General features: G+C 34.9%; 3 protein-coding genes across 4 annotated transcripts; 1 reads left to right on the top strand and 2 right to left on the bottom strand.

The window, feature by feature from the left end:
- Window positions 1-924: 924 nt before the first annotated feature.
- Window positions 925-5,732, bottom strand: JAF13 (bHLH-type transcription factor JAF13). Its single transcript, NM_001347001.1, has 8 exons — window positions 5,325-5,732; window positions 4,216-4,482; window positions 3,767-3,863; window positions 3,372-3,386; window positions 3,042-3,098; window positions 2,106-2,936; window positions 1,603-2,019; window positions 925-1,185 (listed from the first exon to the last, which is right to left on the bottom strand). The coding sequence occupies exons 1-8, from the start codon at window positions 5,447-5,449 to the stop codon at window positions 1,114-1,116; spliced, it is 1,881 nt and encodes a 626-aa protein (NP_001333930.1). The 5' UTR covers window positions 5,450-5,732; the 3' UTR covers window positions 925-1,113.
- A 2,024-nt stretch (window positions 5,733-7,756) lies between these two features.
- Window positions 7,757-12,015, bottom strand: LOC101260255 (uncharacterized). The gene is made up of 5 exons (XM_004246064.5): window positions 11,654-12,015; window positions 10,091-10,157; window positions 8,739-8,787; window positions 8,372-8,416; window positions 7,757-8,060 (listed from the first exon to the last, which is right to left on the bottom strand). The coding sequence occupies exons 1-5, from the start codon at window positions 11,960-11,962 to the stop codon at window positions 7,994-7,996; spliced, it is 537 nt and encodes a 178-aa protein (XP_004246112.1). The 5' UTR covers window positions 11,963-12,015; the 3' UTR covers window positions 7,757-7,993.
- Window positions 12,016-13,718: 1,703 nt separating this feature from the next.
- LOC101257098 (kinesin-like protein KIN-14J) lies at window positions 13,719-23,167 on the top strand. Of its 2 annotated transcripts, none has more exons than XM_069288636.1 (19): window positions 13,719-13,974; window positions 15,776-15,897; window positions 16,675-16,781; window positions 16,883-16,966; window positions 17,076-17,153; window positions 17,237-17,329; window positions 17,422-17,451; window positions 18,710-19,051; window positions 19,126-19,207; window positions 19,294-19,389; window positions 19,470-19,649; window positions 19,790-19,896; window positions 19,982-20,161; window positions 20,355-20,518; window positions 20,607-20,860; window positions 20,983-21,146; window positions 21,422-21,984; window positions 22,495-22,595; window positions 22,750-23,167. In XM_069288636.1, the coding sequence occupies exons 2-19, from the start codon at window positions 15,819-15,821 to the stop codon at window positions 22,809-22,811; spliced, it is 2,766 nt and encodes a 921-aa protein (XP_069144737.1). In that variant the 5' UTR covers window positions 13,719-13,974; window positions 15,776-15,818; the 3' UTR covers window positions 22,812-23,167. The 2 variants fall into 2 exon arrangements, with proteins under 2 accessions (XP_069144737.1, XP_069144738.1); XM_069288637.1 differs by having other exon boundaries at window positions 13,736-13,974; window positions 15,773-15,897.
- The last annotated feature ends 237 nt before the right edge of the window (window positions 23,168-23,404 follow it).

Below are 23,404 nucleotides of genomic sequence, written 5' to 3'. Positions count from 1 at the left end.
TATTTATAATTGTTTTTCTTTCAACAAATCCAACCTTTACTGGAAAAGCTGTAGCCATCCCTTTGTTCAACTTTTGTGGGGTATTACATAATAAAAAGTAGTTTTGTGGTCCTGCTACTTCTCCACTTGATTTCTTCCTCAGATTTAGGATAAAAAGGAGGAAAATGTGAGGCCCTCTTCATTTTTCAGAATTTAACCTAACTCTATATTACTGCTAATCCTGATTAGTATCATCTAATATGACCCTTTTTTACTGTCAGCAACTGTCTTCAGTCATAAACTTATGCTGCTTTTGAATAGAGGATCTTTCGGAAACAGCTTGCATTGTGTGATTACACTGGCTATGTTGTTGCTGTCTTCAATTATGAACTTGACATGGTGTGAAGATACTGAAGACCCCTATTATAGTTCCCAAGATGAGAGTTGCATTCTAGCACTTTATTTATGACAAGAAAGAAAGGATTTCTTGGAGCAATCACATAGGTTTCAGGCTCAGAAGTCAACTTTTCCGAAGGAGCATTCTGTACATGTACTAGTCTGTGGAAGGCTACAAGGGTCACCACCACTGAGGATCCCTCTAATCTAGTATAGGTAGTCTGAAAGTTCACCGCGGTTCATTGTTGTAATTACAAACAAAGGCTACCCTTTTCGGGGAGCTACTGCAGGACCACCTAGCACTAGTCTTTGGCTAGAGGGGTTTGTTGCATAAAAATCTCACTTTTGTCTCAAGAAAGAGCTTAAGCAGGTTTAAAATGACTTCAGCAAGATTCACAAGTCTCAATAATGTAGAATGACTTAAAGCAAACAGCAAACTTTTTTCCATTCCTGAGATGACCTTTCAACTTTGTTAGTGGGGACAGAAATCAATAGCAAGATTCAGCAACTTTACTTTCATGAACTTTTTAGAGGACCACAAAAAAGTGATGATCATGAAAGAGGATGATGCATTAGGAGAAAGCTACTCCAAATTACTACTTTTTCCCTAGGCTTTTCAAATCTTCGAAAAAAGCATAAGTACAATACTATACACAAGCTTTAACTATCCACTAAGGACAGGACTGACCAAGCTCTTTTTCATATGGGCTTAATTGACCAACCTTGACTGACTAATCTTCAAGATTTCCATACTACTCTCTGAAGTGCTTCTCTAATTGTTCCGACTGCTAGTGTTTTCGATCCGGTTGACTGCAACAGAGAAGATACCAAAGAAGAATGAGTATGAATCTTTAGTTACAATATAAACAGAGTATCTAACATAATAAGATTGGAAACAAACACATGAGAGTATGTCAGCTAGTACTCCCTCTGTTCCAATTTATATAGCACACTTTCCTTCATAGTCCGTCCCAAAAGAAAAGTCTCCTTTCCATAATTGGGAACAATTTAACTTTAAAATTCTTTTTTTACCCTTAATGAAAATTTATAGTCACAAATGGTCAAGAAGTATTTAAGCCCACAAATTTCAAAAGTCTTCCTTCTTTCTTTAACTTTGTGCCAAGTCAAACAGTGCCATATAAATTGGGATGGACGGAGTATTTCATAAGTTGCGCCAAATTTTTTGAATTGGTTATGGCCATTAAAGAGAGCTCGGCGTTGACAAACCTTGGATTCGATAGCAATGGATAGAATCCCATCAAGGTTGGAAGACTGAACTGTATGGCAATCCATATGTAGGTCAGTCAGTGCCTCCATAATTTTAAGCAACAAGCTCTCGCTCCAAAGACAACTCATCTTGATCGAGACTTCCTTATCGATCATATTGATGACAATACTATCAGCTGAACTACATTTCAGTAATCCATTGGAGCTTTCAGGTTCTATTTCATCCATATCACATGCCTTCCTTTTGTTCGGTAGTGATCCCCTGATGTCATTGAATTTGCTAGTGCCACAATTATCAGATGTCTGCTCTGCAGTATCATTTGATCGTCTTGCTGATCTCGCCTCCAGCTCCTGAACTCTCCTTTCAAGCTCTTTCATGTATTCTATTGTCTCATCGAGTAGTGATATTTTGTCAACCTGCAAACACCAATGGGAAAAACACAATTTCTGATTAATGTGTCATCAAACAGGAGCTATGTAAACTTGAGGAGATCTTCCAGTACCTTGCTACTAGTTGGCAGCATCGATGCAAGATGCATAAATCTCTCATTTATCTTTTCTCTTCGCCTTCTCTCTGAAATAACACGGTTTCTATCAATGTCATCAACTTCTGGTCTCCAAAGGCTATTCTTTTTACCATTTTCTCTGCTGAATTTATGTATAACACCAGCATGCATTCTAGGAACTTCAAGAAGTACCTTCTTCAATAGTTTTTGTGCAGTTCCAAATCTCGGCATCTGAATATCGGTTTTCCAACTAGCAAAACTTGACTTTTTATTCATATTTCTAAAATGTGGTCCCAAAGTTAATTGGTCAGAACTCTTTAAAAGAGTAGAAAGGACAGCTTGATATTGAGCATCATCTCCTTGGTGATCTAAAAGATGCGGTTTCTTCTGATCGTTCTCTTGACGGTCTAGTGGGCAAGGCTTAGTTTCCTTCTCTCCACTCGAAAGAGGGGACAACTTTTCACAATTTGCATTGTTTTGAGAGATGCAGTCACTGGAATTCAAGGAATTATTCGCACCATTACTGATATTATCATCCATGAACCTCCAGCTTTGAGCTTGTGAAGTTTCCCCAATACCGTCTACCACCATCAGTGAATCTTCTGCCTCTTGATTGGCGACAAAACCATTTGAACTATCATGAGGTGAATTTATTTCAACTGGATAAGCATCATTTTCAAGTGCATTATGATCAGGCTTTTGGCTACCGATATTCGTGTCATTTTTTGCATCGTTGGAGACATAATTAGGCCTCTTCAAAATAACGGAGTAATCAACCTCTAGAAAGGAATTTTTTATTTGCTGAATGAGGTTAGGATCTTCCGTGACCTGCAAAAAACATGTTACAACAAGGCAAAAGTATCATCACAGGTAATTAATGATATCTTGGAAAACATCAGGACGACTAAAGAGACAAATTGAAACTGGACTTACAAGCTCGGTGACTCCCAGCTCAATTACGCCTCCTAAATAGGGAAAGCATACAACAGTCTACAAGATACAAAGAGAGGAAAAGACATTAATCAACTACATACTCCATGGAAAAGGAAAGAATGACATGAATCAGGAGCTGATGCATACTCCTCTATGGCAGCAGAGATTTGTTTCATCCATTTGACATATTTTAGGCGATAGACAATATGATAAGAAAATATTAGAGTAAGGGTAAGTATTTGAAGTTTTATCAATTCATGCTTGCATGTCTCTGCATGCTCTCGTATGTGTTTGTGTGTGAGAGAGAGAAAGAAGGAGATGGAGTAGTACCTGGATAGATGCACTCTGGTGAGGCAAAGAGGATTTAACCAGCAATATAGAGAAACCAAAAAGGAAAGAGATGTCAGAATTTTCAATTGAATTGATATCTAAGGGTGTGCATTATTCGGTTTTAAGGTTTTAACTGAAACAACTGACAGAACAAAATTTTCAGTTTTTTTGGTTAGATATTTTCGGTATTTTGGCTAGTTTCAGTTTCCATTTTTCATGTTTTCTGTTTTTCAGGTTTGTTTTCTTTTCTAAGCAAACATAGTTGCCAATTTTACCAAAACACAAACAAACCGAACTTAATTAACCCAAAATCGACCAAATGCACACCCTTAGGGATATAATCTTAGACTGAGGTTACATTTAGACCAAAGCTGATACATGAACCATATACTTGCCTTTGCTAGCAAAGAACGAGAAAAGACTTTACTCTCGGCTTGGTGAGCGTTGCACAGCCAAACAGTTTCATTTGTTGCTAAGGTCTTCCCTGGTAACCTGTGTAATAATTTTACACAACAATTAAATACCTAACAATAGTGAACACATCATGCACTATTCTTTTAAGAAGAAGATAGATATCGATCATTTACTTCCCTATCTACTCTAAGAACAGAACTAAACGGAGCATCGGTAATAAACTTCAAAACCAGAAAGGGAGCAACGCTTCACTTGAACATTAAGAAAACAAATGATTTCAGGAATAGACTAGAAAGATCGTTACTTTACATTATATGAGGTTATGAACTTTGCGTTTTATAACCAAGTATGGCCTAAGTGGGCTAAAAATTCTAACCAAGACATCAGAAAACAAACTCCATGCACAAGATATGGAATTTCAAGAAATTACCCTTGGCCAACATTGAAGACAAATGACATGCATACTAGGAAATACCACTCTGTATCAGTGAGATCTTCTGGAGATAATGAGGCCGACGGCCTTTTGGCCTGTGGCTGCAGGTCTTCTTCACTTTCACTTGTTAAGAGGGAACTATAAAGTTCTTTCAATTGCTCAGTTCTATGCAACCCCAGCTGGTCTTCATTAACTTCCCCCGCCTGAACAGTCTTCCTGGTCTTGATATCCCCATTATAGTACCCATCAATCCATTTCAACACCCTAGAAGATAATATCCCAGATTTTAGAACATTATCTTGAAAACATATTTACAATGCTACATTCCTAAAAGATATATATACAACAACATCATATCGAGTGTAATACCACAAGTTGGGTCTAGGGAGGGTAGTGAAAGACCCTCGGATCAAGTGCAACCATTGCAAGTAGTTACGAAAAAAGGAAAATACGGCAGTGAAGATAACATGCCAATCAATAAGGAAAACACTACTACGCTTTCAGAAAAAAGAAATCCTTGGCAGATAAACTCCGTTTTACTAAGCTCCCACTATGCACAGAGTTCAAGTAAATGCCGAACCACATTGGATCTATTGTATGCAGTCTTACCTGGCACTTCTGCAAGAGACTGTTTCCAACACCTTGAACCCGTCTATTGGCCACTCGGCAGGAAGTCTTACCATTGCACCAAAGAAGCTTCCCTTCTAGGAGGGAGATAAATTGTTGAAATCAAATTGATATATCCTTACTTCCTAACAGTACAAGAACTGGAACTAGGGATTGTACATGAATAAAGGGGTAACATAAGTACCATCACTCTTCACCTTAACCTCAACACTCCTTCCCATTCCAAATTTACCAGTCCTTTAATTTGAAGACTTTCTCTACTATAAAATTCAAGGAAGATACAACAACAACAAGTGTAATTGTAACTCCACGAGTCGGGTTTGAGGAGGTTAGAGTGTACCTAAGGTAAAAAGTTTATTTTCGATAAACCTTTGCGAAACCAAAAAAACAAATAAGTAAAACAAATACAGTAGCGAAGAAGTCATGCTAAAAACAATTAAGAAAAGAACAAGTTGAAGGAAAATGTTAGGCCTTATTACCCTGGTTGTGTAACTGCAGTTGACCAGAAGATTGCATAGCTCCATTGAATGCCTCTAACAGCAAGAGCAAGTTGCTTTCTCAAGTTGCCTGGGACTCCATCTTGATCTTGGTGTCCCATAGCCATTTTCAAAGCTTCAATCTTTTGTCTCACCAAAATGACAGTGAAGAAAAAATCAGCTCAAAATTCTAAAAAACGACACCAAAATCATAAAACACCAAGAAAGCATAAATCTTGAATCTTGATCCCAAATGGGATCTTAGTTCTCAGGACCACAACCATATTGGACCATACAAAGAGAATTTTTTAGTTTCAGATTTCAAGAAACAAGGCCAAAACAGCCATTTTTTCACAAGGATAATGTTAATGACTAAGTAGTAAGCACCCTTTTGAGCTAAAATCATAAAGATAGAGACTTGCTACAACTTGGCATATATTCCATAAATCCCCATAAGTTGAAATGTACAAGTGGGGTTTCAATGGTGGAGTAATTATGCTAAAGAATAGTACTGAAAAGATAGTAAAAAAAGGTTGAAAAAGCAATAAAAATCTAATCTTTAGGAGTCAGAAATTGAAACACTTAGGGCCTACAGTGAAAATCAAGAAGTGATTACTCATTTTCTCTGTGTGTTTTGCACCACAAGAAGTATAAATCAAAAATCATTAAATTTAGAAAACAAAATAAGCAGAAGGATTAGTACTGTCGAGATCAAAATTTTCACTAAAAAATTCAAATTATGAGTTATGTAAATAACAAGAAGCTACAACAAGCTCAATATCCATTATATATATATTATAGCTTTAATCATATATAAATATTGCTGGTTTAAATAAATCCCTCAAACTTATTTGACTCCGCTTTATTATGGCTAAGCTAAAGACAAAATTCAAGTGAAAGTTACCAAAATGATTATGACGTGAGATATAATTTTTCCCTTTTGATTTTGCTAATTTGAAGTCCAAATAAAGAATTTTGACAAGTATAAAAAATATTATTTACTTAATATATAGTTAGTCATTTAAATTTATTAGAATTAAAAAAAATTCAATTAGAACTTGTTTTAATTGAGTGATTCAACTCCTAAAAGTAGAGTAAATAAATTTTATTGCACCAGCATAAAAATAAAAGGAGATTATTTTTATAGAAAAAATATGGGCTCCTGTAAAGCAGCACGTGGAGCAATAATTGCCTAGGAAATGTGGGTCTTCACATCAATAAGAATTAAGATTTAAGAATACATAAATAAATTAGTTAATTCACAAAAGACGATAACTTTGAATTTAATTAATTAACGCACATGTATCATTAAGTTTCAATAATGGAAATAATTAGAATAAAATTGAGCTATCACGTGAAATGTTTACCATAAGATTATATTTTTTTCTCTTTTATATATCACTTAAAAAATATTAATTAAAATAGTTATTTATATGGGAAGAGATAATCTCTCTTTATTGAATATCTATTTGATTTATACGTCACCAATCACCATTACGATAGAGGCACAATCAAATAAAAATAACTCATGACTTTTTTTAGGTTTGAATTTTATTTGTTACAAATAATTCACTCAGTCACACAACTAGGTTCACCAAGATTATAAAGACACATAAAGAATGTCATGAGTATATACAAAAGTTTTTTCTAAAAAAAAATTTGAAAACGCTTATCATATTTCAAAAAATTATATTTATTTTTCACCATGTATATAATACGAAGCTCGAAAAAGAAAAGCCAGCGCACTTATGGATCCACCTCAAATCTATAATGTGATATATTAGTCAGAGTTATGTTTTAATCACAAATATTTTAGTTGAAATAAAATATAGGGAGTGGATCCAAGGATTCACTTTTTACACCAAGGATTCACTAGGTAAGTGAATTTTATAGTAGATTAAAAAAAATGAGTTGGACTCATCAATAGTATGATAATATTATATTTTATGTTAGGTGACAAATTCTGTGGGTAGTCACTTTCACATTTTAAGTCTCAAATTTCAACTCATTGGTGTTGTGGGGGTGGAAGGGACAAAAAAACAGGGATTCAATTATTGTTGAAGATCTAGTTTTCAATGACATGTGTCATCATATTTGTGTTTAGAGTAAACATGACAAACATCTTACATAGTAATATATTTTTATTTTCAAGTCCATCAAGACTTTGACCATTCGAGATCAACTGACCTGATTAATTCAGATTTGCAATTTGTGGAGTACATTCAAGAGGAAAAAGGTCCCTGAGGGGGAGTTCCTCCGGAATTTCTAACAAAACTTTCCACCTCTTGCTTTCATAGAAAAAAGAATTTAGGAGATGAAATCCCGATTACATTACTGCAGGCGACCGATTAAGGATGTTTGAATGTTTAATTTTCATACATGGATCTTCAAATAACAACTCTACTAAACAAGGATATGTAAATGGAGGAGAAACATTAGTACAAATAGTACAATGATATAGTGAGGTAAAAATTGTATGCAAAAGCAACAATGGTGAAAGCTTTTCTATGGGTTAGAAAATGTATCAGCCTTGCAATTCATTCAATTACACACTGTTTTATTCTTAAACCTTCAAAGAAGCAAGACTTAACTGGCATCTCACTCATATATAAAGCACCACAAAATATGTGCAGCTCACCTAGTTGACATCGTCCATCAAGACAGATCCACACTCATGGGAAACGAACTAGCCTATTTACAGCCGAGTCCAATGCATCTACGTTTCTCCGGATGATTTTCCTTCAAGGTATCAAGGAGTCACAAAGAACACATGATATATTGATTGGTTCTAAACAGTCATACTATGTCATTGCAGGGAGCAAGGTGCCCATGAATTCTTGTTCAAGACAATAAACGAAAAACTATTGATATAAAAAAGGAAAACAATGAAATGAAACCTGTCAGTCCACTGGTTAATTGCCAACTGCAAGGACAAGAATCACCATTGCATCCTTTAGTCAAACTTTAAACAAAGAATTGGTGGACGTGAATTGGAGACTTGTAGAAGAAATAATGTCTAACATCAAACCATAATCACATGGAAAGGATACAGCTGGGTTGCAAGATTATCAATTCCTTTCATTTCCTCGTTCAATCTGCGAAGAGAGAGTTAGCTTATAAAGATTTGCCAGAATAGTAGATTTTTGGAGTGGGAAGGATGTAATTATACTATTTGATGCAAAAATAGACCTGATACGAAACACGCAAGTTATATGTTCCCTATTTAGAGGCTTGACGAATTGCTTTACCAAAACCAAACGTACATGAATACCATAAACATCTAAGATGTTATACCATCTAAAGATAAGGACATTAACTTGGTGCTTCCTCCCAACTACCCCTTAGGGTGAGACTGATAATTTTTTTTTTCAGGAAGGTACTACAGGGACTTGACTAAAGAATAACAAAAAATACTACCTTAAGCAAGAGTTTATGTAACGGTTTCCTTTAGTTGCTGCATCAAGTGCTGCAAGATAAACAGCCAAACATTAATACTAGTGCAGCTCAACTTTAGTACATCACTTAAAACATGTTAATAAGGTATTAATGAAATGTGAATGCATTTAAGAAAATAAAATGAGGAAAGGAAAGATCTGGAATTTAATCACATAAAACTTGTCTTTCACTTTGGTAAGTATCCTCCTATTACATAACACACTTATCAAACTTCTTATTTTAATTATGATCACATTTTTATAAATAAAACTTTTTTCCCTAGAAAATCAAGTCTAGTTATCTGAATCTAATCTCGTTTCGACTTCACTCCTTATTTGGCTTAACTTCCTGTGCATATACTCTAATCTTACTTATACTTGTGTCTTTTCTTTTTAATCTGGTAAAGTAAAATTTCATTAACAAGATCCAGTAGATTCTAAAAATTACAAGCTGGAGCAGAAACGTTAGCTCCCGGAAACAATGGACCTTCTATAAACCTCCTAGGGAGCTAACAAAATTATTTGCACTGGTGGTGGTTACTCCAGATTTGTGAGCAATCTGTATTCCAGAATATGGATAGGAGAGGGGTTTCCTTCAAAGCATCCACTATTTCTTTCTACCACAGGCATCAAAGAATAGAAGCTGGGAAAAGTTCGCCAATTTCCCAATAGACTTCCTTACATTCTGTTACTTCTACCTATCCTAAATCTCTTACTCTCCAGAATAATTCTCCATAATTCAAGTTTTAGGATGACACCCTAACTAGTTTGTCCTAGTGGTAAATAAGGAGACATCCAAAAAAAGATAACTATGCAGAAAATTGGTCAAGAGAAATCCAGGCGTCTCATGCATAATGCATTTGGGGTTAGCAGAACAGAGATAAACCTCTTGCAGTCACATCTAGGATGAAGTTTGAATTAATGATCACTGGCAAAACCAAGTGTCCTCATCTTCTAGAACAAGGATTACTAAAGCAACAAAGAGAGAAGCGGAAAAATCAATTCTTCCACTTTGCCTACAAATAAAGCTGGTACATCCATGGTACCAACTTATGGCAGTTAAATTCTTAATGAACCTAAGAAGGTTTTCTTTTAGAATATTGATGAGGTGCATGTTTCCAAGAGAACTGATAGATAAGTGCGCAATACTATGTTAGATCTTGTGTTTATCTTACCTCAAAACAACATTTGTGGGATCTAGCGTGAACTTAAAGACAGTCATTCTTAGTCTGTTGAATAAATAATGAACGAACAACAAGCAGAATAAAAGAAAAACTATTGATGTAAGGACATCAACAACTGAAGATGAAGAGGTAAAACCGTAAAAGTATATACCACATTCTTGAACTCGTCCTGCTGCATCACCAAAGCAGATCATGTGATCAACAGAAGTACTAGTAACCTGCAAAATCATGTTATCTCCTTTAAACATGGACAGAACACACACATGAAAAGAAAAAGAAGTTCTAATATCAGGTGTCAAATGCATGAAGTCCACTAAATTGTAATGCTTTTTGGCACTTTGTGGTTCATAATTACATGGCACTATGCCATCTATGGCTAGAATTGCATTTCGCCATCTAGATTCACCCAAAAGTCTCACTTAGTCATCGGATAACTTCTCGGCAAAAGTCACTGAAAGATTGTCATATGACAGTCACATGCCATACTAAGGATAAATAGGTAAAATCGAACTAATTCTTCCCAATAAGATTGACATCTCATCCAATCGTTTCTTATTATAAAGTAATATTTTATTAATCTTGTGGGAGAAGAACTCCGTATACAAGCAATCTATCAAAAAGAAGAGAACTAGTGGTTCTCTCTGAAAGCGACTTAATCATTTATACAGACAGTAATCTCTCCGGGCAGACAAAAAATTAAACAAAAACAACGACATGTCCTAATTGGTAAACTTGCATTCCAATTTCCACCCCTTCAAGTGGTCTTTCCTTTCCTCCAAAGTACCATACAAGTGCCACTGGAGCAACATTCCTAAATCTTCATCAGAAACATGACAGTCACATGACCTGAAACCCAAGTGCAATATCCCAAGAGAAGATAGATAACAAAGTATAACTCTACGCAGAATAAGCAACAACGTACCAAACCGTTTAAACTACAAGTGAAAAGTGTCAAATGTGATGCTTAGAAGAGATCATATCAGAGAATTCAGAATGCTATGAATTGAAAAAACCTTGCTATCTACCCAGATGAAAACTGATTCCAGTTTAGAAATTTTACCAGCAAAATGCACAATCAAACAGCAGGCAAAGAGGCTAGATCACCATGTAGCTCGCTGATCATCATACGCATATTCTATCCAACTACTCATTCCAGTTTACCATTTTTACAAGCAAAATATACAATCAAACAGCAGGCGAAGAGCCTAAATCACCATGCACCTCGTTGATCATCATAAGAACACTTTTCTATCCAACTACTGATCCAGTTCAGAAATTTTACAAGCAAAATGCACAATCAAAAAGCAGGCAAAGAGCTTAGATCACCATGCAGCTCGTTGATCACCTTAAACATGCTTTTCTATCCAACTACTACTTCTTCGCTTAATTCCCAAACTAACTAAGATAAGCTATATCTATACTCAACATCCACTCCAGTTCATTATAAATTGAGGATTCTCTAAATCTCACAATCATCCCTCCACTGACATACAATCATCTCAAACCAAATTAAAAAAACAAAAAAGACTCTCTTTTTATCAGTAACCAAATTAAAAAGAAACGTGCCAAACACTGAACATGATGAAGGACTAAAGATAATTACTTTCAGATAACACTATCTCAAAGCTACGCCACTATTTGCAGCAGTGGCCTCAACACCACCGAGTACTAAGATTATGAGGAAATGCAAGAATTAAGGACAGAAAGAAGAAACCTCTGATAAAGTTGATCGAAGAGAAGCAAAAAGTGAAGTGTAGCTATGGGCGATCGCCATAGAATCTCTCTCCACAACTTCGATTGCTTTCAGTATTTCTTTGCCATTTAAAGACGACGATGTTTGAGATTCCGCATTTTCGTGATCACCACATTCCCCTCTTTGTTGTTGTTCTTCTTCTCCATCTCTGTCATCGTCTGTTATCAGTTGATTCTTCTCTTCCTCCTTCTCTGGAACTAGGGTTTGGTTCGATTCCATTTTCAGATTATCAATTTCGGGTCGAATTGCTCCCCCAATTTTCTGAAACATTTTCTTGGGCTTTTTGTATTCTGAAAGCGAACAATAATGGGCCTCAACTTCAGCCCAGAACCTAAAGCCCACTTTCTTTTGTAGGCTATCCTACATAGGAGCTCATGGTCCACGTATTAACTCCGTTCTAATTTATTTGTCCTGTTTTGATTTAACACTTCGTTTACAAAAAATATTTTTTTAAAAAAAATCGTGGTCTCAGATCACGAGATCAAACGATATTTTGATAATATTTGACATATTTTAAACTCAACCCCACAATATTCAAATGTTTTTTTTTAAAATACCGTCATAGTCGAAATTAAAGAGTTGCAAAAAAAAAAAAACCTTTCTAAAACAAATTAAAATTAAATAGGACAAATAAATTGAATTGAAAGAGATAACTGTTATACCGAAATTTAAATTCCTGTACTAACGTATAATAAAGCCAAATATTTTTTAACTCAATGAAAATGAGAAGGGTGATGCGTATATCTTATTTCTATCTTGTGAATATTCACATCATAAGATTGAGAGTTTTTTTTCCGATAAATTGTTGACTCAAACCATTTAACCTATCAAATAACAATATTCTCATTTCTTTTTGTGAGCATATAATTGTAGAGATTCTTTGCTTTGGTAATTGGAATGGAACAAAGCCAAAATTTATTTATTTATTTTTAAAAAGTGGCGAATATTGTAAAGCCCATAAGGTATGCACGTTTTAGTGATCGTGACTGCAACTTCATAATATTAATATATTTTGTAAAAATAATAATATTAAAGGGGTATTTATTATATCATTGATATAAAAAAATAAATTTAAAATTTTATAAATAAGTCATAAGGGGGTGAACCCACTCCTAAAATGTACTGCCACGTGTACTACTGTAAAAAATGTAAAAATAAAAATATAACATAAGATAACAAATAGTATAAGGCGGGAATACAATTCCAAAAAATAACATAATGTGGGGACCACACGTATTTTAAATTTTGAACTTTTGAAAAGGAAAAATAAATAAATGCAAAAAATTACGCACAATCATAAAAGGAAAATCCAACAAATTTTGACAACAATTTTTTTTTTTTTTTTAGATTGGACGGTTCGAGGTAGAGAAGAAAATATTCATTCTAAATGAGAGTTTTAAATTTGATTTTTGATAGAGAACTTTTTAAGGTGAGATTTTCTGTATAAATATGAATTAATCATACTCTAAAAATAAATAATAACATAAACAAACAAATAATAAGCAAAAAATGAAAGCAATTGACTTGAATCTTTTTTATCTTCAAATTTGTCGAATAATATCAAATATATCGAATTTGTTAATTTATTCGTCGTATATTAGAAAATTTAATTATGTGATAGTTCCAATAATAAAACAAATTTGCAATATGTAACGTGCTATAGATTTTGTCTGAGGTCCAAGTGTTGCTAGCTAGCTTCTCAACACATTGCTAAACTGGTACAATGTACGATGTTAAAATCAAAATTATCAATATAATCTATCAAAAAAATTAAAATTTAGCTATATTTTATTTTTTTTTGTAAAAAATCGATAAATAGTTAATTAATCACAAAACTCGTATAAAATAGAAAATTGATCAACTCATTGTGAATACGAGATACAATTATGTTTTAATCTTTAACTTGTACATTAAAAAAAAAAACTTAAAAATAATATTATATTCAATAAAAAATATTTTTATATTAATATTTAGACTATTATTATTGTTATTATTTTTAAATATTTTTTTGTAAAAATAGTAAAGTAAAACCTGAAATTCAAAGATGAAACCCAAAAGAATTCCCAAGAAATAGGGGCCCTTTGCGATGTCATCATCGTCGCTTTGCTTGTAAAAAAAAAACCGGTATTTCAAGAACAAGCAAAACCAGAAAGAGGGCTTTCAAACATCACAGATTCAATCTCTACTTTACAAAACTAAGTGAAATGATTCACCAATTTCTCGATCCAGAGGTTTAATTAGCTTCAAATTTTCAAGATCTCTTACATTTTCAGCTCATTCTGGTTTGTAACTATCCAACATTATCAACTTTTTTTGGTAATTATATTTGTTTATAAGGGGTTTACTTGATGTGGGGTTGTTCAAAATGTGTTCTTTTTTAGTTTTGGGATGTGGGGTTTCTTGATTTTTGGTATTTTTTGGGTGTGAAGTTGTTAAAGTTTCTTGCTTTTTCATATTTTGGGTGGAATAATTGATAATGTACTTGAATTTTTTCATAATGGGGGAAATGGGAAAATTAGTGTTGATTTTTTCAGCATTGTTGTGTAGTATGTGTGTGTGAGAGAGTGAGGTTTCTTGATTAGGGATATCATTCAAAAATCTTGTTTGTTTTATATAAATCTGGCTGAGTTTTTGTGTGTGTTTGTATGTAGCTGCTTATTCTAGCTCAGTGTGTTTTGGGTGTTAATTGTTAAAGTTTCTTGCTTTTTCACATTTGGGATGGAAAAATGCACTTGAAAGTTTTCATTAAGGGGGCAAATAGCAAAATGGGTGTAGATTGTTTTAGCATTATTGTGCGGTGTGTGTGTGAGGGAGTGAGGTTTCTTGATTAGGGGTATCAAGTTTTGTTCTTTTAACCAAAATCTGATTTTTGTAGTTAGTTCTTATGGAGATGCCTATTCTAGCTTAGTGTTTATTTTGTGTGTAGAAACACAACTCTGAGTAGTATTATTCTTTTAATTTTTCCTTATCCTTTAAATGACTTCATATAGAGCTAAATGGATATTGAGGATTATGTCACAGTAATTGTTCTTACTTCTTTCACGGATGGATAAATATAATATTTGGTAGATGTTTTGTATAAGTTGTTTCCTACCACTCGGTTATGGTGTTAATTTACTAACGAAATCTAGTTGATTGAATTATAGAATGTTCCCATGATATTCGGGAATGATATGACGACTAACTTTTGCTGAGAATGCATGTTTTGTGAGCTTTGTTGGTTTGAATCCAACATTTCAAGCAGAAGGTTTCTATGAAATAGTTTAACTCGCTTAATCCACATTAAACTTTTCTCCATATAAGAAAATAATTTTAAGATGTACTGTTTTTCTTAGTCTTCAATTTGACATTACGTGCAAGAGCACAAGTATCATAAATATTTTGATTGAGGATCCAAGATGGGTTTTTCAAACTATAACCCACATTGCTAAAATTGGTAGCTTCACTATAATAACAATAAGAACTTCTTTCTGGGGTAAGTACAATAACCAAAAGAACTTTTTCTTAGGGAAGTTAATAACCATAAGAATTTCTTTCCTTATTAGTGATGAATGGTCGATCTACTTATGTGATTGATTTTGAGATCCTTGGCAGTTGACATCTATAGTTTTTGATCCTTTAAAATGAGACAGAATAAGATTCTTGTGAAGATAGATAGACACTCATGAAGAAAGAAATATGATGTCTGATAGTGCTCATAACTCATTGTGAATCCTAATCCAAGACAAAAGATTTCCTGTCCAGATGGAAAATGTCAGACAATTGAACAAAGGAATCTGTTCTAATGGAATGATATGTATAATCACACAGTTCCATGTGCAAAGCATTGTTTGGTCATTCAATGTCAGTGGAAGTCAAATAAAGATATGCACGTGTTGTTTTTATTTGATGAAAATAAGATTTTAATCTCATTTTAGTTGTGTACTGTCATCTCTATTTGCCTTTCGTTGCTTTTGGCTGAAGAATAGGCTTTAATATAGTCATGCTAGTATATTTCGTTCTAGTAGTTTGATCATCGCCTATTCAATTACCTAAAAGTGAACTGACTTATATAGTAACATATTCTTGTTTGTTTACTAGCAGTGCTCTCTGTAGTAATCCTGCAAAAGCATATATCAAGTTTATCATGAATCCAGAAGCCGCAACTGAAAATGGAGACTCAGCCAGTTTAAACGAAATTCTTAACTTCAAAGGAGCTGCAGAAGGTAATCCACATCTAAAGTTTTTGGTATTCTCAGTCCTTTACCTATATTATTCAACTATTGGAAAATTACTTTACTCTGTTTTAACAATGTAATATAGAATTTGACCATTGGGCAAATCTAAATCTCAGTTCCAGAAGATTTAAATTGTTCCTTCCCGTTTTTCCTTTTCTTTTTCTTCCCTTACTATCTCTTTAGTTAGTTGGCTGAACATTGGAAATGTTAAACAAGATGTAATAGTTTTACATCAGAGCAGCCCTCAATTAAGGATCTCAAATTCGGTCTAGTTTACCCATTCAGGTTTTGTTTGAGCCCTTTTGCCAACTTCATAGCTGGTATCTGTTAAATTTTCTAACAGTTCCTCATGTAGGAAATTTGAAGTCTATTTTGGCATTTCTGATCTCCTTGGTTCCTTTCATTAGACAGTTTCACCCTCATATATCTTTTCATTACTAACCATTGTTTTGTCCCTGTCACACCTTTGACAGGCCGTCAAAAACAATTCCACCACTTAGTCTGCACTTTACCAATTCAAGAATTTTCACTACAACCAGATTGAGGTTCATTACCATTCCCCTGAATTTAAGGCCTAGCACTCTGGCTCTGCACAACATCCAACTATCTTTGAAGAACTTTTTTTTTTGCGGGGAAGTTTGCATAAAATAGTGCATTAGAAACATCTGTGTTGTGTCATGTATGGATTCTTTTAGAGCATTAGTCAATGGTAATCTTTCTGCCGTAGATTTACTTCTCTCACTTACTTAGAGCTTTAATTTTCAGATAATCTTGCTGAGAGTAAATTGTTTGATGGAATCCAATCTAAGCACGGTTTGGCTGATATTCCAGCTGCTAAAATCTCAGAATTGATGAAACTAAACAGTTTAGAGGTAAAGCTGGAATGGGTCTTCAGCTTGGTGTTAACTTACTTTCTTTTATATTGTTTGTGCCGTCTTGGGATTTCCTTAATTGAACTGACTTTTATCTTCAGAGTGCCTCCACTCATTCACTTTTCAGTGTTGTGAGTAATATTTTGGATGACAGCATTGAGAGAAAGAATGGGGATATACCTCAGGTATGGCAGATAAACTGAAAAGGGTGACAGGAAACTGCACAATTTCATTTCTGCTGGAAACTATTTGATACTTAATGTACTTACTGATATCCTTTTACTACTTGTTAAGTGTGTAGCGTCCCTGGTGAAGTTAGTCGTACAAGAGATTGAAGCACGAGTTTCAAAACAAGCTGATAATTTGAGAAAGGTACAAGTATTCCAATTATCAGTACTGATTAATGAACTTCATGCAAAGGGCTTACAAATTGTGGATCTCTTGGGGTATTGCAGCAAAATGGGTTATATAAGTCTCGTGAGGAGAGATATCAATCAAGAGTTAAAGCACTCGAAACCCTTGCATTGGGGACCACTGAGGAACATGAGGTACTATAAGAATCACTATTGATGAAAATGTTTATTTCTTCTTCTTTTTCTATCTATTCTTTTGTTGAACTCACGTTTCATACAATCTTTAGGTTATCATGAAGAAGCTTCAACAGATAAAGGTGCGTATATAGATTTATCAATAAGTTACTAATTTCTGACTTGAAAGGGCATGCTTTTTTTTCTCTTTACAAAGTTCGGGTGCTGAATATACTGGATGTTCTTGCTGAATATGTACTATGAGCCTATTTCATACTAAGTCTGTGGAAACACTGATAATATTGAGAGTTCTGGGGGTGTTAAGGCAATGTTCTGTTCTCCTGTATTACTTGTGGCACTAAAAACTACCTTAGTGGTGTGTTAATACAATAGTATTTCATGGCTACCAATGAGTTGGAATGTGGGAGATGCCTTCTCTATGGTTAATGATTACAATAGTCTTTCATGGCTTCCAATGAGTTGCCAAAGTTCTCTTGATTCTCTATTCTTGGTCACTTTGAGAGTTTCTCTGCTGTTTCAGATATTCCCTACCATATGACTTTGGTGTATTGATTTGACAAGATTCTGGAATAAATAATCTGCATGATCGAGTTATAGAACAACCTACTTGAGCTATCATGCTACCTGTTGCTGGCTTGTTTAATCATTTCTATTAGCACTGCTAAAGTATTTAGTAGTACTCGTGTACTCTTTGATTGGTTTGAGGTTAAGAAACTTCTCAGTTCATTTACTCTATGACTATCTCTCAATCAATGTGATCACTGTATATTTCTTTTATTATCTCCTACCTGGTGTCCAATACCCACATTAGGGCCTGACTACATCCAGATTTGCTCTGGAAGTCCCACACTTAATAAAGGCACTCTATACCTAATATTCGAACCCGAGACCTTTGGTTAAGGAGTAAGGAGTACTTACCACTCCACCCCCACGTTTCACTACATCAGTTACAAATAATGATGTATTTAGTACTCCTCTGCCTTTAACATGACTCAGTTTCCAATGCAGAGTCAAATAGTTTTATTATGATTCTCTTTAACAATTTGTATTAATAATTTGATTTTAGAATGTGTGATAGTACTTCCTATAATAGTTTTGAGATATAATGAGTTTGGTGAAGACAGAATGTATGTCTAGAGGAAATAAACCCAAGCATTAGATCAAACTTAGAGGCTCAAACTTTGTCATTCTTTTTGCAATGGGGGATTTATTCACCGATGCATTATATGATAGAACTCTTCTCCCTTGCTTCAGTTGTTTATTGTTGTGACAGTTAATTAGCATGTCTGAAACGGCAACACTTTGAATTGACAATGTAGCAATGTTGTCATGTGGTTCTATTTTACTGTAGATGTAGTCCAACTTACTTCTTTTTTATAGATAGAGAAGGCCAAAATGGAAGAGAAAGAAAAACTTCAAGAACAAGATTTAATCAGATTAATGGAAGATAATGACCACTATAAGATGCAAATATCCTCATTGGATGCTGAGCTTGAATCATCCAAACATGCACATGAAAAAGATCGATTACAACTGGAAGCACAACTGGAGCAAACTCGAGTTGAGTCAGAGAACAAGATACTGGAACTTCAGTGTCTGCTGAGTGAATCAACCAAGAAAGTACAAGAACTTGAGGCCTTTTCAGAATCCAAGTTGGTGAAATTGAAAAGGAGAGAGCTTGGCTACAAACACTTCATAGACTCTCATTTTGGATCTCTGCAGGTTTGCATCTGAATTTACTCTTTTAACAGCTCATACTAAAAGTTATTAGGAATATGACATTCTTAAAAACTCAGGAATTAAGGATGTCATCTGAGTCTATAAGGAAGGAGGTGATGAGGACCAAGGAGATTTACGTCGAGGAACTTAGCCACTTTGGTCAGGATGAGAGCTGAATGCTATGATTACATCTGTACTTCTTCATCCAGAAATCTTATCGCTAAGCATGTATTCTTGATTAACAGGGTTCAATCTTAAGGGGTTGGTTGATGCTGCTCAGAATTATCACACAGTTCTTGAAGAAAATAGGAAGTTGTACAATGAAGTTCAAGATTTGAAAGGTTAGTCAGATGGAATGTGAAAAACATAGTTATTTAAGTGCAGCATGGTTTTTCCCTAACATAATGTCATTTTGTGATAGGTAACATTAGAGTTTACTGTAGGATAAGGCCATTCCTTCCTGGTCAAAGCCAAAAATTGACAACCATAGAGTACATTGGTGAGAATGGTGAACTGGTTGTTACTAATCCTTCAAAACTGGGGAAAGATAGTCACCGTCTTTTCAAATTCAACAAGGTCTTTGCACCTGCTGTTACTCAAGGTTTGATAATTTTGTTTATCTTGATATTTAGATTAAGTACCTAATATAGAAGCATCCTTTACTTTCATCTTGATGGAGAATAAAAGAAAGACATTACGTTTTTACAATGCTTGCCGTTTTCTAACTCTATCATATTTCAGAGGAGGTGTTTCGAGACACTCAGCCATTAATCAGGTCTGTTTTGGATGGGTACAATGTTTGCATCTTTGCTTATGGTCAGACTGGTTCCGGAAAAACATATACCATGGTATGCCTATCTTTAGAAAATTTGTTTAGTAGATACCAATGGCTATTCACTCCTACTTATCCTAGTCCATTTTGATCGCCTTCAGAGTGGGCCCAGCATGTCATCCGTGGAGAATTGGGGGGTCAACTACCGAGCTCTGAATGATCTATTCAACATCTCCCAGAGTAGGAAAAGTTCCATTGCATATGAAGTTGGTGTTCAAATGGTTGAGATATACAATGAGCAAGTGCGAGACTTGCTCTGCAGTGATACTTCTCAGAAACGATATCCTTGTTAAAAAAATCTATTTGTGTTGTTTGATACATTGGCTGTTTTCATTTTCTATGTTCATGTTATACATATTTATTTCCGTGGATCATTAGTGCTATATTTTTAAGTTTTCATTTTCAATAGTTAGTGGAAATGTCAGAAATATGTTATGCCATATGTTTCCTGATGTTTTCTTTAACTTGCGCACACTTGGGATTTGGAGTACTACTCAACCCAATGGATTAGCTGTCCCTGATGCTAGCATGCATCCAGTCAAATCAACTGCAAATGTCTTAGAATTAATGAATATTGGCCTAATGAATAGAGCTGTTGGCGCTACTGCTTTAAATGAAAGAAGTAGTCGGTCACATAGGTCATCTCTTGTACTAACACTTCTTATCTCAATTCTGAACTTTTTTTCTGTTTGTACATCATGCTTATTTTAACTCATTATGATGCAGTATCCTCACCGTTCACGTGCGCGGTATAGACTTGGAAACAAATGATATTCTACGAGGCTGCCTACATTTGGTAGATTTGGCTGGCAGTGAAAGAGTAGATCGCTCTGAAGCCACAGGGGATCGTTTACGAGAAGCACAACATATAAACAAATCATTATCTGCTCTTGGGGATGTGATATTTGCATTGGCGCAAAAAAGTTCTCATGTGCCATATAGAAATAGCAAACTAACACAAGTTCTTCAAAGCTCCCTTGGTAGTTAAATATATTTTCTGTGTTGATTCAAATTTAAATATTGTTTTACTCTGTAAATAAGTTTTACTTCTCTTTCCTATTAAAGCCTTTATTTATTTTATTTCACTCATCTCATGTTACAGGAGGCCAGGCAAAGACACTTATGTTTGTACAGCTCAATCCTGACGTAGAATCCTACTCAGAAACCATTAGTACCCTAAAGTTTGCTGAGAGGGTGTCTGGAGTGGAGTTAGGTGCAGCTCGGAATAATAAAGAAGGCCGGGGTGTTAAAGAGCTTATGGATCAGGTACCTGACAACACGTTCTAGTAAATATCAAAACCTCAGTAGATAATGTTCTTCTAGTTGCTCCTACTTTTTCTCATTGCCTGCATCTATAACTGTGCTGTCTACTTATTTTTTATGAATCCGACATCACACTTTGTGCATCTATGATTAAGACCCATTTTAATTCTATCTTGTACGCTTATCTCTTCTCTAGAGTACACGAGATTTATGATGCTTGCAATGTTCCTATTTTCTTTGCTATGGTCATGTACAAAGTATTGCTGGTAAATTTTCAGGTAGCTAATTTAAAGGACACAATTGCCAAGAAGGATGAAGAAATTGGGCGGCTGCGGGTTCCCAAAAATAGTGGTAACGGTGAGAGGCGTAGTGTGAGCTCAACCAGGCATAGCTCTGCCTCTCCAAGAAGGCAATCTTTAGGCGATCCACGAACAAACCAAATTTCTGGAGAGAGAAGCTCAAAACCTACTCAGAAAGCTGCTTCTGACGTGGACAATAGTTCTGAATACAGCGACAGACAATCTGACACTGGTTCTCAGCAATCAATGGATGACTTTAGGCATCACAGAGATTTCTTTAGACAATCCAGGCTTGCTGTAGTAGATGCTGATCTAAATCTGGGTGAACACACTAATTCAAGGGCTACTGCGAGAGGAAGTCAAAATCCTAACGAAGATGTGGTGCTTATTGGGTTTGATGATGCAGATTCTGAAGAGAGATTAAGTGACATATCCGATGGTGTACTCTCAATGGGAACTGAGACTGATGGTTCAATCAATAGTATTGTAGAGTACACTCTTTTCCCAGAAACTACAAAGCCACCTCCAGAGACCCCTGAGAAGTGAGTATTCTACAAATATGACATATCTGATTATCATTTTGTCCAGTCTTGCCTTACAATTAGATAACTTTTTTCTTGAATGTTGACTCACTCATGGAATCTCTAATTCCCATTTCCCTGTGATGACCTCAGGTTGATATATCAGCATATCTTGTATCTTTGTGTTAAATTTTGCTTTACCTGCCTTTGTATTAGCATTTTTCCTTATTTCTTTTTCCTTTTTTCATCTCTTGATCCATATTTTGTCTTCACAGAAAATCGACATCAGGTTACATTCTGAATAAGCATTTCTTATAGTTTAAAGTCACAATTCCTGTTTCCAGTTTAAATGTACTTCATGACTCTTAGATCACATCTCTTCTTAGTACAGTATAATGTCGAAGATAGCTTATAGTTGTTTGGGAAAAGCAGAATGCCAAGAGTTCCTGTTGAACTCGTTGTTAAAGACACCCAGGACACTCATCAAATTTAAAATGACTATTACTTATCTCTTTGCTGGTGAATGATCAGGCCCTCAATTATACCTGCTAAACTTCCACGGCCTACACAAAAGACGGTGCAAACAGGATCTTCTCGGATGTCACTGAAGAAGAGCACCCCTAAAGTCCCGAGTATGTGATTCTCATATGTTCTTAGTGTTTGCCTTTATTTCCCTTCTTTGTTAATACTCTCAAGAGTCGAGTTAGAGAAGAGAAATGACAATCAATGGTTCACTATTTCCTTCTTTCTGAATCATTCCAACTTTTTCTCTTTTCCGCTTTTCAGGTTCTAAAAAACCTCCTTCCGGAAACACTTCTGCAGTTAGGTCTTCCAAAAGATGGCAATAGTACAGACATTAAATTGTCGAAGAGGACAGACACTTGACGATCCTTCTTTGTAGATTAGACTGTAGACACGATTGTTGTGTCATCTTCCATTGCTGTGGAAGATGTGTAGGAACTTCAGCTTGTAGCAAACTGCACTGATCAGATTGAATTTCTTTAGGTGTATTTGCTCCCTGCCTCCCCCTACTCGAAGTGAAGGAGTAAAGGAGGGCGGCGTGGGGTTTGACATTGTGTAGTGTGTACATGTAGCTCTCTTTATGAACTTGCTGATGCATTTTTAGGCTATGAAATAGTGTTGACTGATAACTTATGTTTGATTATGATGCTTATTGTGAAAGGAAGATCATGCTTGCTTTTGATTATTGTTTTGAGCACTTGCTAAAGAGCAAGAAAAGAAATCACTCATATCACAATTGGCTCTTGTTATGCCTGAGCCTTAGTAGATAAAGTTACTCGATATTTATATAGATGAGAAATGACATGCATTAAAAAAAAAAAAAAAGCTAGCTCGAACACCACTATTATATAAATGCTCTCAATTTCCTCTTTTTTATAATTTTTTTTTCTATTGGCTTTGATATGCATAAATTGGAAAA

The sequence above is a fragment of the Solanum lycopersicum genome, chromosome 8, assembly GCF_036512215.1.
Source record: "Solanum lycopersicum chromosome 8, SLM_r2.1".
NCBI lineage: Eukaryota > Viridiplantae > Streptophyta > Magnoliopsida > Solanales > Solanaceae > Solanum > Solanum lycopersicum.
Note: the sequence above shows the minus strand (reverse complement) of the source record. Positions and strands in the feature narration are given on the sequence as shown.